At 39.4% G+C, this 14,424-nt stretch overlaps 1 protein-coding gene and 1 long non-coding RNA gene across 5 annotated transcripts in view; one reads left to right on the top strand and one right to left on the bottom strand.

Moving 5' to 3' along the window:
• Positions 1-3,536: 3,536 nt before the first annotated feature.
• Positions 3,537-12,882, bottom strand: RNFT1 (ring finger protein, transmembrane 1). Its single transcript, XM_075771637.1, is given in 10 exon segments — positions 3,537-4,529; positions 4,714-4,815; positions 5,690-5,755; positions 6,604-6,762; positions 8,419-8,572; positions 9,233-9,333; positions 9,965-10,041; positions 10,369-10,746; positions 10,749-10,786; positions 12,784-12,882. Coding segments are annotated over 10 exon segments (1,215 nt in total). The 5' UTR covers positions 12,789-12,882; the 3' UTR covers positions 3,537-4,394.
• The window catches only part of LOC142604541 (uncharacterized), a 26,269-nt gene continuing 24,232 nt past the window's right edge, over positions 12,388-14,424 (top strand). For 3 of the 4 annotated variants that reach the window (XR_012838407.1, XR_012838405.1, XR_012838408.1), the window contains exons 1-2: positions 12,388-12,868; positions 13,740-13,778. This is a non-coding gene — a long non-coding RNA (uncharacterized LOC142604541). Of the gene's footprint in view, positions 12,869-13,046; positions 13,105-13,739; positions 13,779-14,424 lie in introns of those variants that run through there. The other variant, XR_012838406.1, reaches the window with a different exon arrangement.

Below are 14,424 nucleotides of genomic sequence, written 5' to 3'. Positions count from 1 at the left end.
TCCCAACCTGCTCTCACTGTTAATGATTAAGTACATCAAACGTTGAGGGAGACTACTGTTGTTCTTAGGACAGATGCTTGGATTTTGGTTGTTTTGTTGGTTTTTTTTTTTAAATTCTGTCTCTACAGCAGGATAGTTGCTGTTTCATTTTCCTAGTTTAGAGGGAAATCCTTTACCCCTTGGGGTAAAGGAAGAGGAGAAGTTATTAAGAACAAGGCAAATTACTTGAATATTTTTCCTGCAGATCCTTGATGATATACTGTATGCAGTTCCTGTATATGAACTTCTACAGATTGTTCTCTTCTAGATTAACTTGGCTTTGTAGCTGTCTTCAAGAAACAAACTTGAGCTGCCTTAGTAGAAATAAAGGTAATCCCTATTCTGTTTTTCATCTTTCACAGTTTACTGGAACTAAATATACTCAACCGCTGAATAAGATGGATGTGAATAGCAATTAAGTGCAAATTTAAACATATGCTAATCCAAGTGACCTATTTTTATTTTTGTTAAGGAAGTAGGTAGGCCCTAAGTATGACTGTGGAACTAAATCATTGTCTTTCATGACAGCTTTGAGGGGAAAGGGAGGGAGGAGGAATTCCGCTTCGAACTTAAAGGACCTGACAGATGCTAGTTCTGATCGGCCTGTCTTACCAAGGGCTGGTGCGTTCACCTTGGTTCTTGGGCTGTTAGAAAGTGGCTACCGATTGCCATTTGTCATCCTCTGTTCTGTCTCCTGCAGAGTCAGACGTGTGCTGGGTGTCTGTGTGTCTGTGTGTCTGTGTGTGTGGAAAGCAGGGCAGCTACCCTGGCCTGAGTGGGCTTGGTAAGGAAGAGTTGCATCTTAATAGCATGATGCTGACAAGCGGATCAGAGAGGATGTCATTCGTGGATGTAAGTTACTCGCTTTTTTTCCTCTCTGTAACTAAGATGAGAATGACTTGTTTCATTTCTGAAGTGTAAATCTAAACTGATTGATCAAAATCTCTTTTTAGTTCTTGTTTTTTAATAAAATGTGTTTGATAATATTACTGGGTTTGGATAATTTTCACTCATTAAACTCATCAACAGAGAGAATAAAAGACAAATGTTTCCTGGTCCTATCTCTGACCAATATCCACCCTTATTCTAGTAAGGTGGTGCTATTGCTATGTGGTAGACAAAGACCAAAGCATCAACACCAATCCAGGGTTGACCTGAAGCACTGACCCCACGTTTTGTTGTGCTCCATAAACCAGTCTTGGTGAGCTGCACAGGCCAGGTGACACTGTCAAGTTCGTGTGTTTTGGGGTTTTTTTCCCTTAACCACAAGTGTAATACTTGTGCATTAGTTCCGTGCTTTTAGTAATAATGCTGGCCTTGCATACAGTCCTTGATGCCTTAATTCCTCAAGGTCTCAGATACTGAACTACCTGTTGAGGTAAGCAGTTTAGAAATACTTCTATAGCAAAAGAATATTTAGTTCAGGTTAATTTCTTTCAAATTGCCCTGCATACTTTGAATGTATATGTGTAAAGCAGCGTGTTTCTTGGTCTGTAACTACCTTCCTCGTTCATCTTAGGTCTACCAGTCCAAGCTGTTGGTCCTGACGGGCCACTTCAGCTTTGCGCTGTCATAGAATCATAGATGAGTTATAGATGATTCTGTGATTCTATTCTATGATGGAACAGCAAGCATAAACAACAGGGCTGCGATTTACTCATCTTGGGGATAAGACAGTAAGAAAGCATACTTGTTTCTCAGATCGTGTCCCTTCATCAGCAGGGTGGTGGCTCTGCTTTCAGGACAACTGTTTGTATTAAGCAGCTGGTGCATCTCAGAACTGGTACCTTCCCAATTAATATTCCTGGAATGGACTTGGTGATTTAGACCAATTGTTGTAAAAAGATTTTGGAAAGTCTGTCACAGATTATTGGAATGCTGCTGAATGGCTACCTATTACTGGTAGACAATTAATTTCATCAATACTCAGGTATTACGAAGTGCATTTCCTTGCTCTAACATCATGTCCAAGTCTAATGAATTTTAGTTTATAGTTTCTCTGAGAGGATTTTTGAATTAAGAAGTGATTAAGCTGTTGGTATTAGTATTTCAGGAAAAGCTAATCCAGGGTAGGTTACAATTTTTATTTTGCCCAGTATTTTAGAAAGAGTTGGTTATTACATCTGCCCTTATTAACCGTGTACAGGCTTAGTCACACATTTTACACAAGCAAAGCTTTTTTTAAAGGTGCTATTTGTTGACTACAATATAGCACTGATTGTTTACACAGTACTCACACAATACCTGTATGAAGAAAAAGAAAAAAAAAAGCAGCCTTAAAACACTCTTTAGCTAAAGTGTATGTTTATGATGACGTTTGGGAAAGTCTAAATATGATTGTGTAACCAAATGAGCTGCCAAAGTCTCTGTGGGCCCATCAGAGATTCAGAATCCAACCTTAGGTTCCCCCTACTCCTTTTTGTTCCTTGACTGATTCAGTTCTTGTCTCAAGGGAAGTTCCGCTGCAGCAGCAGTCTGAATATCAGCACTGATGAAATTTAAATAACAGACAGTTCTGCTCTTGTATGAACCTCAAATGCAAGCTAAGGCATAGCTAGATCTCTCTGAGGAAACAAAGAGCAGTTTGTTCTACAATACTGGAGGTACAGGCACAAGGCGGTTACAGCAGAACTCTGGCTGTGGCCAAGCTCTAATTCTTCCCTGCCACCCTCAGGATTGCTCTAACACCGTTCAGCTGCACATTCTCCACACTAAATACCTCACCTGCTGGGAAAGGCTTCCATGAGAACCAGTCTCTTCTACTCCCATAAGTTTCCAATTACTGACTTAGAAGCTTTTGCCTGTTTTCTTTAAGCTGGAGTCTTTTTCCCCAGTCACTCAGATACCACGGTGGAACAATCATAGGCCACATTTACTCTCAACTGCAGTAAACTTCAAACAAAAAAATACAATTAGCAAATATACAGCATGCTATCGCAAAACCCAGGTTGAGCATAAAATTATACCTCTTAGCTTGAATCCTCCATCTCATTAGATTTTTACTCAGACTACTAAATTCTACTAGTATTAAACTTTTGGCTGTGCCTTTAAGGACACTCTCCCATCATGCCCTGTCAGCCCTATAAATCTGGCTGTGTCAGCTGCAAGTTTATAGTACTCACTCTGCCTGGTCATTTGAGTTGCTACATCATTCATCAAGTAAGTGTTTAACTTTTTAATTCTGTTTTTTCCCTAATTTAGAAGTTTCCTAAAGGTGTTCAGTTAAGCTTAAGTTAATGGCAACTCAATTTAACTTTGCTGTAACAGAATAATTTGAGTGGGTTTTTTTTAGTCTTATCTGAATAGCAAAAGACAAGCAGGAAAAAAAAAGGTGAGATTGTACATAAGCTAACTCTATAATTAGCATAAAGACTGGTCATGAGTAAGTTGTAGTGTTTGGAAGTTTTTTGTTTTTTAGAGACGTTAGTTTAACAGGACAATTATACCTAGCAGTGAGCTGTTATGTGCTTACATATAAGTTAATACTGAAACAGTAATGAATCTTGTTTCTTTATTCAACATGCACCAAACAAATAGATTTAAATGCATTTATTCTCTCTGATTTTTATGCATACTACAAATTGCAAATATAGTAGTATAAAATAGATTCTCCCCTGTAAGAAAATCTGGTTCCTGTTATGACAAAAATAGAGTATTAAAGATTTGTTTTAAAAATACCAACTTTATAAAATGCTAAGTAAAAAACTAACATCAGTGGTTGGGTTATGTATTAAGCCAGAGATCCACAAGAAGTCTACAAGAACCTAAAGGGGAAATGTCTTATTCTTGTGGCTTACCTCCAGGTACAGTGAGAAATAGTTGCTGTGGTACAGGTACATGAATAAGAAGCTAATTTCTCATCCGTTGGGCAAGCATTAAAGGATCTTTAATGCCAAGTGTGACAAGTAGCTCTAATTCTCACTGTAGTCCAGAGTATAAAATTTGCTCATAATCTTAGTAAAACAGTAGGTTGACCTTTTGGGTTGAGTCATGTTAGAAGGATAAATACAATTTAGTACAGTCTGGAAGTCTACTTAAATTTTTAAATAAAATGTTGAATTAAGAAGCTGCTGCAAGAAGTAGTACAGCATTTTTCAAGGACTTGATTGTTTCCTACAAGAATCACAAGAGAAGCAATGCTGGCTTGTCTGCATTCATTCTGAAAACTTACTTTTCTATATGTAAGAAGGTCAAGTTAACACTTCTGCACTGTTTTAAATACTGAAACATTTCATAGAAGCATGATACCTAGAATTTGGAAACTCTTTCCTTGTGCCACCTACAATTTAATCTGCAGTAAACTGAAAAACCTTAGCTTGAACAAACAAACTGTAAAACAAGCTGTTTGACATGCTTTAGAAAATCTGTAGATGCATAGATGTAGCTCCATCCTTCCACTTGTTAACATGGTCTGAAATAACAGTTCTGCAGAGTGGACACGTTTTTTCTCTATTAAACCATAAAGAGATGCATTCTTCACAAAATGTGTGCTGTAATGAAAAGAATGAGAACTTAGAGCTTCTAAGCTCTTCCATTTATAAGACGGAATATTACTTGCATAGCTTGATTTCTAATAATCAGAAGACATACACTCACTAATCTATATTGTTTTGTTTGCCAGTTGCTTAAAATATTCTTCAGTTTGCAAAAAACAATTCTGATTATGTGCATTACCTGACAGATAAGCAGAATAGGCTTCTGAAATTCAGCTTGGCAGATTGAACAAATATCATCTGATTCGGAACACTGTCTCTTGCTAGCTGTCACCCCGTAGTGCTGTGAAACAAGATATTTTCAGTAGATATTAGTTTGTAGGAAGGGAGGAGCTAAAACAAAACACAAAAATGCCAGGACAGAAAGAAATTGGGAATAAGGGCTGCTATGTCAGGAAGACTATTCAATCCCTAATCCTATGAAATATTGCTAAGTTTTTTTAGTAGTTGTCTTGGGGCCTAAAGCTTATATGCTCCTGCTTACCATGCTGTCCAGTTAGCATCTTCCCCTGATCAGTTACTGGAAAAATCTGTAGCAGTTTTATTTTAACAGTAACCTCTGAGCAAAGCACCATGTGAAGTTTGACCAAGATAGCACTTAGAAAATGAGAAGTGCTTTATTATTCTTTTAGTTCAATGACACTGTGCTCCAAAATGTTCTGTATATTTTACTGCATGAATAACCAACTCTAAACAATACCACTTAGTACTAGAGAAAGATTATCTAGAACCGGGCAGTTGTAACAGAAGTTACTTGCATGTCAATTTGGCAAGCTTCAGTTCTCACTATATTTCAGCATAAAGCTCTGCCTGCATCCAACCAATATTTATTCCAGTTAAAAAGCAGAAAGCAGGACATAAAGGGTATGCTATTTCATCTACATTTATCTGAAGAGACATGGAGAATAGATTTTTTTTGGGGGGGGGGGGTGGTGGTGGTTTGGTTTGTTGGGTTTTTTGTTGTTGTTCAGATGAAAATGTAATCATGTAGCCAAGGAATTCAGACCATGAAATGGGAGACCAAGTATACAGGCTTTACTTTAAAAATGCAGTTGTCTAGTGTTAGAACACTGCAAAGTAATATAGAAATGAGGTATTTAAAGTATTTTCATGTAAATTGGGTTTATAGTTTTGTCATAAGAGAATTCAGTACTCACTGGTCGCGTACAAAATATCCGTAAGACCTGCCTGAAGCTTCTCAATTGTCCAAAAAAGCTCAAAAGCTGAAATGGGAAAGAAAACCCAAGTTATGCTTAGTATTTGTGAATTAAAAAGCTTCCGAGCGCTTGCTCGGATTCCAACACTAGAAGTCTCACTGCTTGTTTGACATTGGCAAGAACATAAGCAAAGCTATACTTCAGACTGACCCTATTTTAGTTGCTTAATATGTAACCAAGCTAAGAATTTAGCCTGAAGTTTTTTCCCCAGTAGGTGTCTGTTCTTTAGAAGAAAAATAGTGTTGAGGTTCTGAAATGAAGCACACAAGTGCAAATACATCAGCATTATTATCATATATGCAATAGTCTTTAGTCTTGTCATAAAGAGAGCATAGCATTATAAAGTATTTGTCATGTTCAAAGCCAAACTTGTACTGAGTCTGGTTATATTTAGGGCAGATTAGCTCTTAGGGGAAGTAGACAGCCAGTATGAACACTTATGTTTATCTTGTTTAACATCACACAGGATACTCTAGCAGAGACAAAATCTAGTTTCCTGGAAAACGCTGATTCTTTTAGCCATGAATTTTACCTTTATTTTTGCAAACTCTTTTTCTCAGTATTTGATAACAGTCTGATCAGTGTCAGATGTGAGGGGACCTATAGGAGCAGTGTTCTTTGCTATGCCACCCCAACCCTTTCCCAGAACAGGTGCAGGAAAAAGAAAAAAGATTTAGTGTCCTGAGCCAGTTTTCCCATCGGTTTTGAAAGGCTGGATCAGTTAAAATGAATCACCAACTTGCAAATCGGTTCAAACACAGGGGAACTTTCAGAAATGTGTTAGTTTGTGTGTGTCTAACCCTCCATTAATAATTACTGCAAAATAGTTTGAGAGGAATATAAAGCTTACATACTTTTAGGATGAGGTAGAGAAGGCCCAGCAATATCCCAAGGGTCCATCCTAGGACACTGTCCAGCTCCCCATAGCCAATAAGATAACGGAACCAAACTGGTATGGGGACAAACATACGGTAATACTGGCAGAGTTCTTCTAACAGCATGTACCAGTAGCCCTAAGCAAGACATGCAAAGGAATCGCTCAAGATTTAAAACACAAAGGATTTTTTTAAAAAATAGAGTAAAGATGTGTTGTTATTCTTTTGAGTAACTTCCTCTCATAATATCTTGAAACAGTTGAAACAGCGTGAAAAAGAATGGAGCCCAGATGATGAGTCTCACCACGAGTGTACAAATAGCAATAACACAATTGATTGCTGTACTGCAGAAAATCAAATTAATAGGCTCAAAGAGGATGGCTTTGTCAGATGCCTACCTACTTAACAATGATATCAGACTTAATGCTTACAAAATTAAAAAAAGAAAATAAACGTTACAGGAAAAAGGAAAACAAGACAAATTTAGTCAGTTTGTCATTAGCAGAGTTGTGTCCTGCATTCAGGATTGAAAAAATGAGAGCAAGGCCCATTCTTTTATTAACAAACATAAGTTGCAAACTGTTTTCCTGTAAACATTATTTCATGCCTGTGTAAGAAGCCTTATCTTGTGATAATTATGGGGTGGTAAGAAATTGGAGGGCCAGGAACAAAGCATAGGGTAACTGGACTGAACAGGTAAACACCCTAAAAATTACTAAATAACAAAGCTCAAGTGTCCTGCACAGAGCACTCTGTGTGTGTCTGCATGTATAATCATAGATATTTAGCTTAGCTCTTACTTTATTTCCTTAAGTTTGTCTTTAAAACTGTATTTGTAATAGGCAAGAAGTACTCTTTCTATAATGTACACTGGATAATGCCATTATTGACCAGATTCCTCCTTTAATTTAGCCACAATTTAGGTCATAGTTGGTGTAATGGAATTTTCGGTAACTATTTTTTTGATGTTATATCACTAGCTGTAGAAAAAAAGAAATAGAGATCTTGATTATAAACTGGTATTTAGAGAAATCCGTTGTACCTGAGAAAAACTTTTTCTGGTATATTTTAAGAGATAAAACCTACCAAAACATCCTATTCAAATGCCACCACATATGAACTGGACTTGTTGTTTGGTTTTTGTGGTGGTTTTTGTTCTGTGGTTTGTTTTTTTTTTTTTTAATCCAGTACTAGTTGTTTGCTATTTTGACATAAAATTTAATTGGTTTTGCCTGTCTCACCTTGGGAAGCAGATAAATACCCCACCAACTAGTGTATGCTTCTGTGAAAATTATTAAACTTCATTGGTTTGATTCATAGCTTAATTCCTCAAATTAATTAATCTGAAGCAAATACTGCTTTATTAACAAAAAGAAAATTCAGATTATTTTTGAAGAGACAGAAAACCCAGCTGTTTACGTGTGCAGATCTTAAAATCATCCCATGTCAGTTACTGTCAAGCATGTAAAAAATTCACTGTGCTTCAGCTGCTCCATACTAACCGCCTGTATACGCATTCTTACATTGCAGCAAATAAAAGGTTTCTTCATCCCCCCCACTTAGAGACAGATGACATAATACAAGCAATTGTTTCAGATCAGACTGTAAACCTTCCCTAGCACCAAGCAGGGAAGAACATGAAATCCACAGGGTTTTTTCACCCATAGTGTAGTGGTGGATTATATACGGACCTTTAATTAAAAAGACTTTTCTCTGGGTAGAATTTAGTAATTAGCTAATTTTACTGTTAAAAGGATCTTCATGAGGAAGGAAAAATACAGATTGTTTCCTTACCTTGGATTTAAAGGACATCATAAAAGAAGGCACCAAGAGAACAAAGCACTTGAAGCCCATGAAGAGGAATTTCAAAATAAAGTCTGTGACTCCCACAATCCAAAGTACCTCCCAGAAGTTCATAAAATCCACAGTAGGGTTTAAAAAGATTAAGCTACAAAAAGAATTAACAGAAGTTACTGGAGCACCCTATTTAGAGGAAAGCATGACCAGAGATTATCATGGCAGGTTTAATTAACAAAGGAAACCTGGTTTACATAAAGGAAAAATATTTGCTAAGAAAATTAACTCTTTATTGCAAACTGATCACTTATGATCTCTGACAACCTTTCAATTTTTGAACCTTCCCTCCTGTATCTTCACCACAACCCCCATCCTCTAGAGACAGGCTTTCTTCCCCATTTTAGCAATACAGCCTTTGACCAATTTACAGCCAGGACTGGAGCTACAGAACAGTAATGGAAAAAAAAAATAAACTGGAGACATAAACTCCACAAAGCCCCAGAATGCTGTATTCGGTATTCCAAAGGCAAGGTGGTAGGGTCAGAGCTACGAATCAAACCCAGGTATGTTTCCTGTGGTACAATAGTGCCTTTAAGTTGAGGATGGGGTCTAATCTTGCAAATTCCAACACACTGTTTTTAAGGACAGTGCCTGTTCAATTTGGCAGAAGAGGAGGAGGAATGGAGATTAAAATGAAAGAGAAACCAATGGCACACTTAAAGAAAAACAGTAGCAGCCCAGATAAAGTGTTCCCAGTTAATATTTAATTTTGAGTAATTTATGATGTGAGTAGAGATGTTCCTCTACTTACCTATAATACAGTGACTGAGAACGAAAGGTGTAGTACAAGAGGAGAGATGATCCAGATAGGTATACTAGTAACCAAGTACATTGCAACTTGGAGCACCGTTCCTGTAAGATAATCATAAAGACATATTACAGTCCTTACCTCAGTATCAATGTCTTAAATATTTTATCTCCAAAGTGCTGTCTGTTGCACCTGAACAGAGTTACTACTAGAGGATTTTATCGTAGTGGTTTTGGGCCAAATAAAATAGAACTCAATGGAAAGGTACAGCTGTAATTTTAATGTTTTCAACATACCAGTTTCTATGTGTATCAAGTTGGGTTTTTTTCTAAAAACACAAGCAAAACCCACCCTACTGAAGAAACAACAGATTTTCCTTTGAGAGTGAACAGAGACAGCTGAAAGTTTAAATCAATTGCTATTTGATTCCACAAATATAGTTAAGAAATTCTTCCATAAATTCCAAAAAGCTTTTATCAGTTGAAGCGATTTCAATATTCGAAGTCGGGGGGGGGGGGGGGGGGGGGGAACCTCTTTTTGAATTTTGCAAACCTTACTTATCTGAGAAGCTCTACGCTGTACAGGAGTATAAAGACTTTACTTCCAACTTAAAACCATAACACCTAATACTATTAGGTAAATAAAACAGTATCTCCATTTACATTTCTTTAAAAAAATTGATGGATAAAGGTCTTGATTAACTTACAGAATTTTGTTGCATAGGGTGATACTTACTCTTAGAAAAACCTGATTTACTATGCTTTTGTTTGCATACATATAAGTTGTTAGCAGCCCAATTCCAAGAGAAATGCCTATTAGGAAAAAAGGGTCAGTTATACACAAGAAAATTAAAAAAAAATTACTGAACTGGGTTAAAAAACTAGTCATTTCTAATATGTCTTTGTAATTACAATTAATAGCTCAGACTATCAAGGCAGAATAATTAAGCACATTGTACATATGCCAGCAAAGGAAACAGAAGCCGCTGAAATGTAGTTTAGTAAATCTCTCTTACTGATGAATAAAGCAAATAAAAATAAAGCTAAAAATAAATTGAATTATATTTCAGGCATGGTTATTAGTATATCTCTTTGGAGGGGAGGGTCTGTTCCCTCAGACCTTATTTTGTTATACTCTACCAATTATATGCTGCATGATCAATTTGACACACAGAATCAAGATATACGGCAGACTTTTGTGCAGCCACTGGAGGAGGTATCTGAGCTCTGAGAGGGAGCTGCTGCTGTGTTCCTCTGAGTCTGGAGTGGAATCGTTGAGCCCCCCTGCTTCGCTGTGGGCATGTCCGTGTGAGCGACTTTGGGAACCTGGTCTCGAATGCTGGGAACTCGTGTTTTCTCTGGCTTCTCCCACAGCAGAGTTTAGCTGTATGCGAACATCTCCACTATGGTGGCACGAGCTCTCTCCTGACAACCTCACTGCGTGGGCACTCTGAGAAGATGAAGAGTCATCACTGCTCCCTTGGATGTTGTGGAGATGACTGCAATTTGGTTGCATGGTGGGTTTTTTTTCTGGTCCAGATTCCTGCTACTTTGTCTCCTATAGCAGGATATAAAAAGTCACAGTTGAAAGAAGAGTATAACTAGTTCAGGGGGGGAAAAAACCAACTAAAACCTCAATGCAAAAATACAATAGATTGTACTGAGTGATTGACTGCATAAGCAAAGGAAAGGTTTTCTTTCTGATAGATACTGTCTGTGTTCTGAAAGCTGCCATGCTGGCTTTGCACCCCGTCTCCATGGGGCAGCTTTCTGTGTGCTATATTAAATTACTTCCTTTCATTCACATGCAGATTCTCTAGCCTGCAGTGAACCTGGCTGCCTTAGTAAAATCTGAAGTTGCTTCAGTGCAAATCAGAACACCAAAGCTGCCGAATAGGAGACCAATACTTGTACAGAAGAGACCTAACTTAGAAGTGCTGCATAACTTCACAGAAATAGTAACAGTAGTAGCCCAAAGAAGGAACAAACAGTGATGGGAAAGAAGCATTTACATGCATCCATAAAACAGTAAGCATTTGCTCAGACAAGTCTAGTGCATGCTCAAAACTGAGGGCTATTATGGGATTAACAAGATTATCCTGTCTGGGTAAGTGAGTAGAACCAGGTTAGTCCATTTTGTAAGAAGCATTTAAAAGCACGTGGACCATCTGGTCTAGGTGAAAAAAGGAAATGCAGCCACCAAGCAGGAACCTAGCAGTGAGACCACCCAAATGAGGTTTTATTTCTTTCCTCTGACATCCTTCTATTGTCTTCCACAGTTTTTTACTTCTGTGTCAGACTTTGCATTGGTGAAGCAGTGTTAAATGTACTTTTCTGGACTGCTCTCATGTGAGAGGAATGATTTTGTAGAATGCTTTGAAGCCGAATTTGACACAATACTTGTCACTATCAAATAACATTATTGAAACATTGGGAATTTGGTTATAATCCTTTTTCAATACTCCAAACTCTTCCAGATTCCTCTTTGAAATTATTTTTTCCAAAGCTTAGCATATATACACAGCTAGTTTCACTGGGGATACAAAAAGATTAAAGCAAAATTGGGTTTGCACTGCAAGAAGTTCTTTATATTTGTACACACCTAGAATTCTTCAGCCTTTAAAGTGCAGGTTAGATTAGAAGAATAAATGGCATGAGTTTAAATAATATCTGAATAGGGGAACTTACTACCATTTAGAAATGCTGCTGCTGCTACTACTGTATTTTTCTTGGCCAAAGATTACATCATACTTCAGTCCAGCCAAAATTCATATTCTGTAATTTTACGCACGTGACTAAAGCCAATAAACTGGCAATAGTATTGACTTGTGTGAACAGCACTACTCTGTGTCTGCAGGATCAGCCACGAATGCTGTTTCTGAAAGGAGGGGGAATAATAAAAAATAAAAGTCTCATTCGCACTCCTCAGTTAGTGGTTTAGGGCCTGCCTCTGCAAAAACTGACAGTCCGGTGTTAAAAGGAGTGAGTGATCCCATTGTTGGAGTAATGCAGCTTCTCCTGGCTCTCTGCCTACCAAACTTTCAAATAACTAAGTTGTTAAATGGGATTTCAAAGCGTAAGACATCCGTAAGCAGCGGACGGCTTCCAGAATTTATTCCCCCCTAATGAGATAAAATAAGCTCTTTGATACAGGCTTTTCTCCCCGAACATTCCCCATCTCTTCCTGGCCGTTGCCTCCCACCGCACTCAGGGAAGCGGCTTCACGCCGCTGCTCGCTCCCGCCGGCCGCTGGGCCGCGGCGGCCTCGCCCGCGCCCCTCACAGGGCCGCGCCGCCGCCGCCGGAACTGCACCGCCAGCCCCCTCGGAGGCGGCGGGAGGGTGTGTGCCGCTGAGGGCAGCGCCGGGGGTCCCGCCGGCCTCCACAGAAGCCCCGGCGTAGGGAGGAGGGTGACCCTTGAGGCGCGTCCCCGCTTCCTTCCCCCTACCCCCCTCCCCGCCCCGGGCTCTGAGGGGGAGCGGCCGCCGGGAGCCCCTTGCCCGCCCTCCCCTGGACGAGCCCGGCGAGGCGCCGACCCGCGGCCCGGCGGCGGTACCTCATCAGGCGGCCGGCGCCTCCCGCCCGGCGCCGCTGCCCAGGCCGCGGCCGCCCATCGCCTCCATCGCCGCCGCCGAGGCCGAGTGGGTGGGAGAGGGCGCGGCGGGGGGAGGAAGAGGAGGAGCCGTGAGGGGAGGAGGAGAAGGAGGAAGGCCCCGAGCTGGGCGTTGCTCTGGCAACGAACGGCCGCGGCTAGTTGAGGCCTTCGCCCCGTCAGGGGACGGGGAGGCGGCTGGGGGGGTTCCGTGTGGGGCAGTGAGGGGGGCCTTGCCTCGGCCTCAGGACCGGGGACAGGCCGCAGTCTGGGCCTGCCAAACGGGTGGGGGTTTAGTGGTTCCTGTTGCTTTTTATTTAAAGCCTCAATTAAAATTAATCTGGGAAGGCAATAATAACGAAGGAAATTAAGAAATATATAAATATATATATGTACTGTGGTATCATTATTTCTCGATAGTGATTAGCACTCACTGCAGGGAAGTCCTGCTGTCTGGAAATTGGCTTTGCCTCCTAGGAAACCTGAGGAAAATGCTGCCCTAGTTAATGCTGCTGTAGCTCTTAGGAGAAGCTTGAAATTAAATAGATACAGGGTTTTCTTTCAAAATATGCTCTTGAATAAATTAGTTTGCATCCAGAAATGGCATCTGTTTTTCTTGGCTCAGATATTTTTCAAAAAGTCTTTAGGTATGCAGCTCACACTGAAACTGGTGCCTAATATCTCAGCAGTTTGAAAATCAGTCCTGTGTTGCTTTGAATTAAAACAGGAATACTGTTTTAATTTGAAATTTTACATACAGAAATACTGTGGGGTCAGTAACCCTGCAAGGTGTAAAGGACGAGCACTTAGACATCAGATCTTATGAGGTGAAAAACTAAGTGTTTAGAAGAGCAAAGTGGCCTGGCGTTTAGTAACACGTAGCATCTAACCATAAACCTTCTCTTTTATATTTGAGGAAGAAGCTGAAAACACTGGACACATCTCTGTTTCTGTTGGAGGTAGGTTTTAAGGAGGCATCTGCAGCAATTCGGTCTACTTTTATGTTGTTTTTGGAATCTGTATCAAGAATTTCTTGACTGGAAATTTCAGCCCTCATATCCTCTGCATTTCACTTGGGCCATGGCTGGTGTATTGGAAGAAGCGTGGGCTAGTTACTAGAGGTACACTTAAGTATTAAGCAAGCCCACAAGCCTCCTGTTCCTGTAGGCCCTCTGAACTAAGATGACCTTCTAATTTGTATAGTACTTCTGCCTAATTATCGCAGTACTGCTCAGTAGCAGCACCAATGTGGATTTCAGATGCTCAGCTGGAAACACTCAAAGAATTATATGGTTATATGCCCATCCTTCCAAGGATAACACAAAACTGTTGTGTTTGACTTATGCTATGCCATATTGTTCATTCTCTTACTCTTTGCTCAGTTAGTCATTTGCGTAGTGTTTGGATTATGAAGGACAATGTGAAAAATCTTAATTTGACTCTCAAATCAGGAAAAGCAATTATAAATCTTTTATTTTTAAATAGTATTTTATGGTTGCAAATTATGCATGCCTTCTGTACATTGCTTGTAAATGTATAAATATAAAAGCCTCGTTCAGCTGTTACTTTTTTGTAATTATAAAATGCATTAATGTACAAATGTAG

Source organism: Balearica regulorum, chromosome 19 (assembly GCF_011004875.1).
Source record: "Balearica regulorum gibbericeps isolate bBalReg1 chromosome 19, bBalReg1.pri, whole genome shotgun sequence".
NCBI classification, from domain to species: Eukaryota; Metazoa; Chordata; class Aves; order Gruiformes; family Gruidae; genus Balearica; species Balearica regulorum.
The sequence above is the reverse complement of the archived record's forward strand: the minus strand, read 5'-3'. Positions and strand labels throughout refer to the sequence as shown.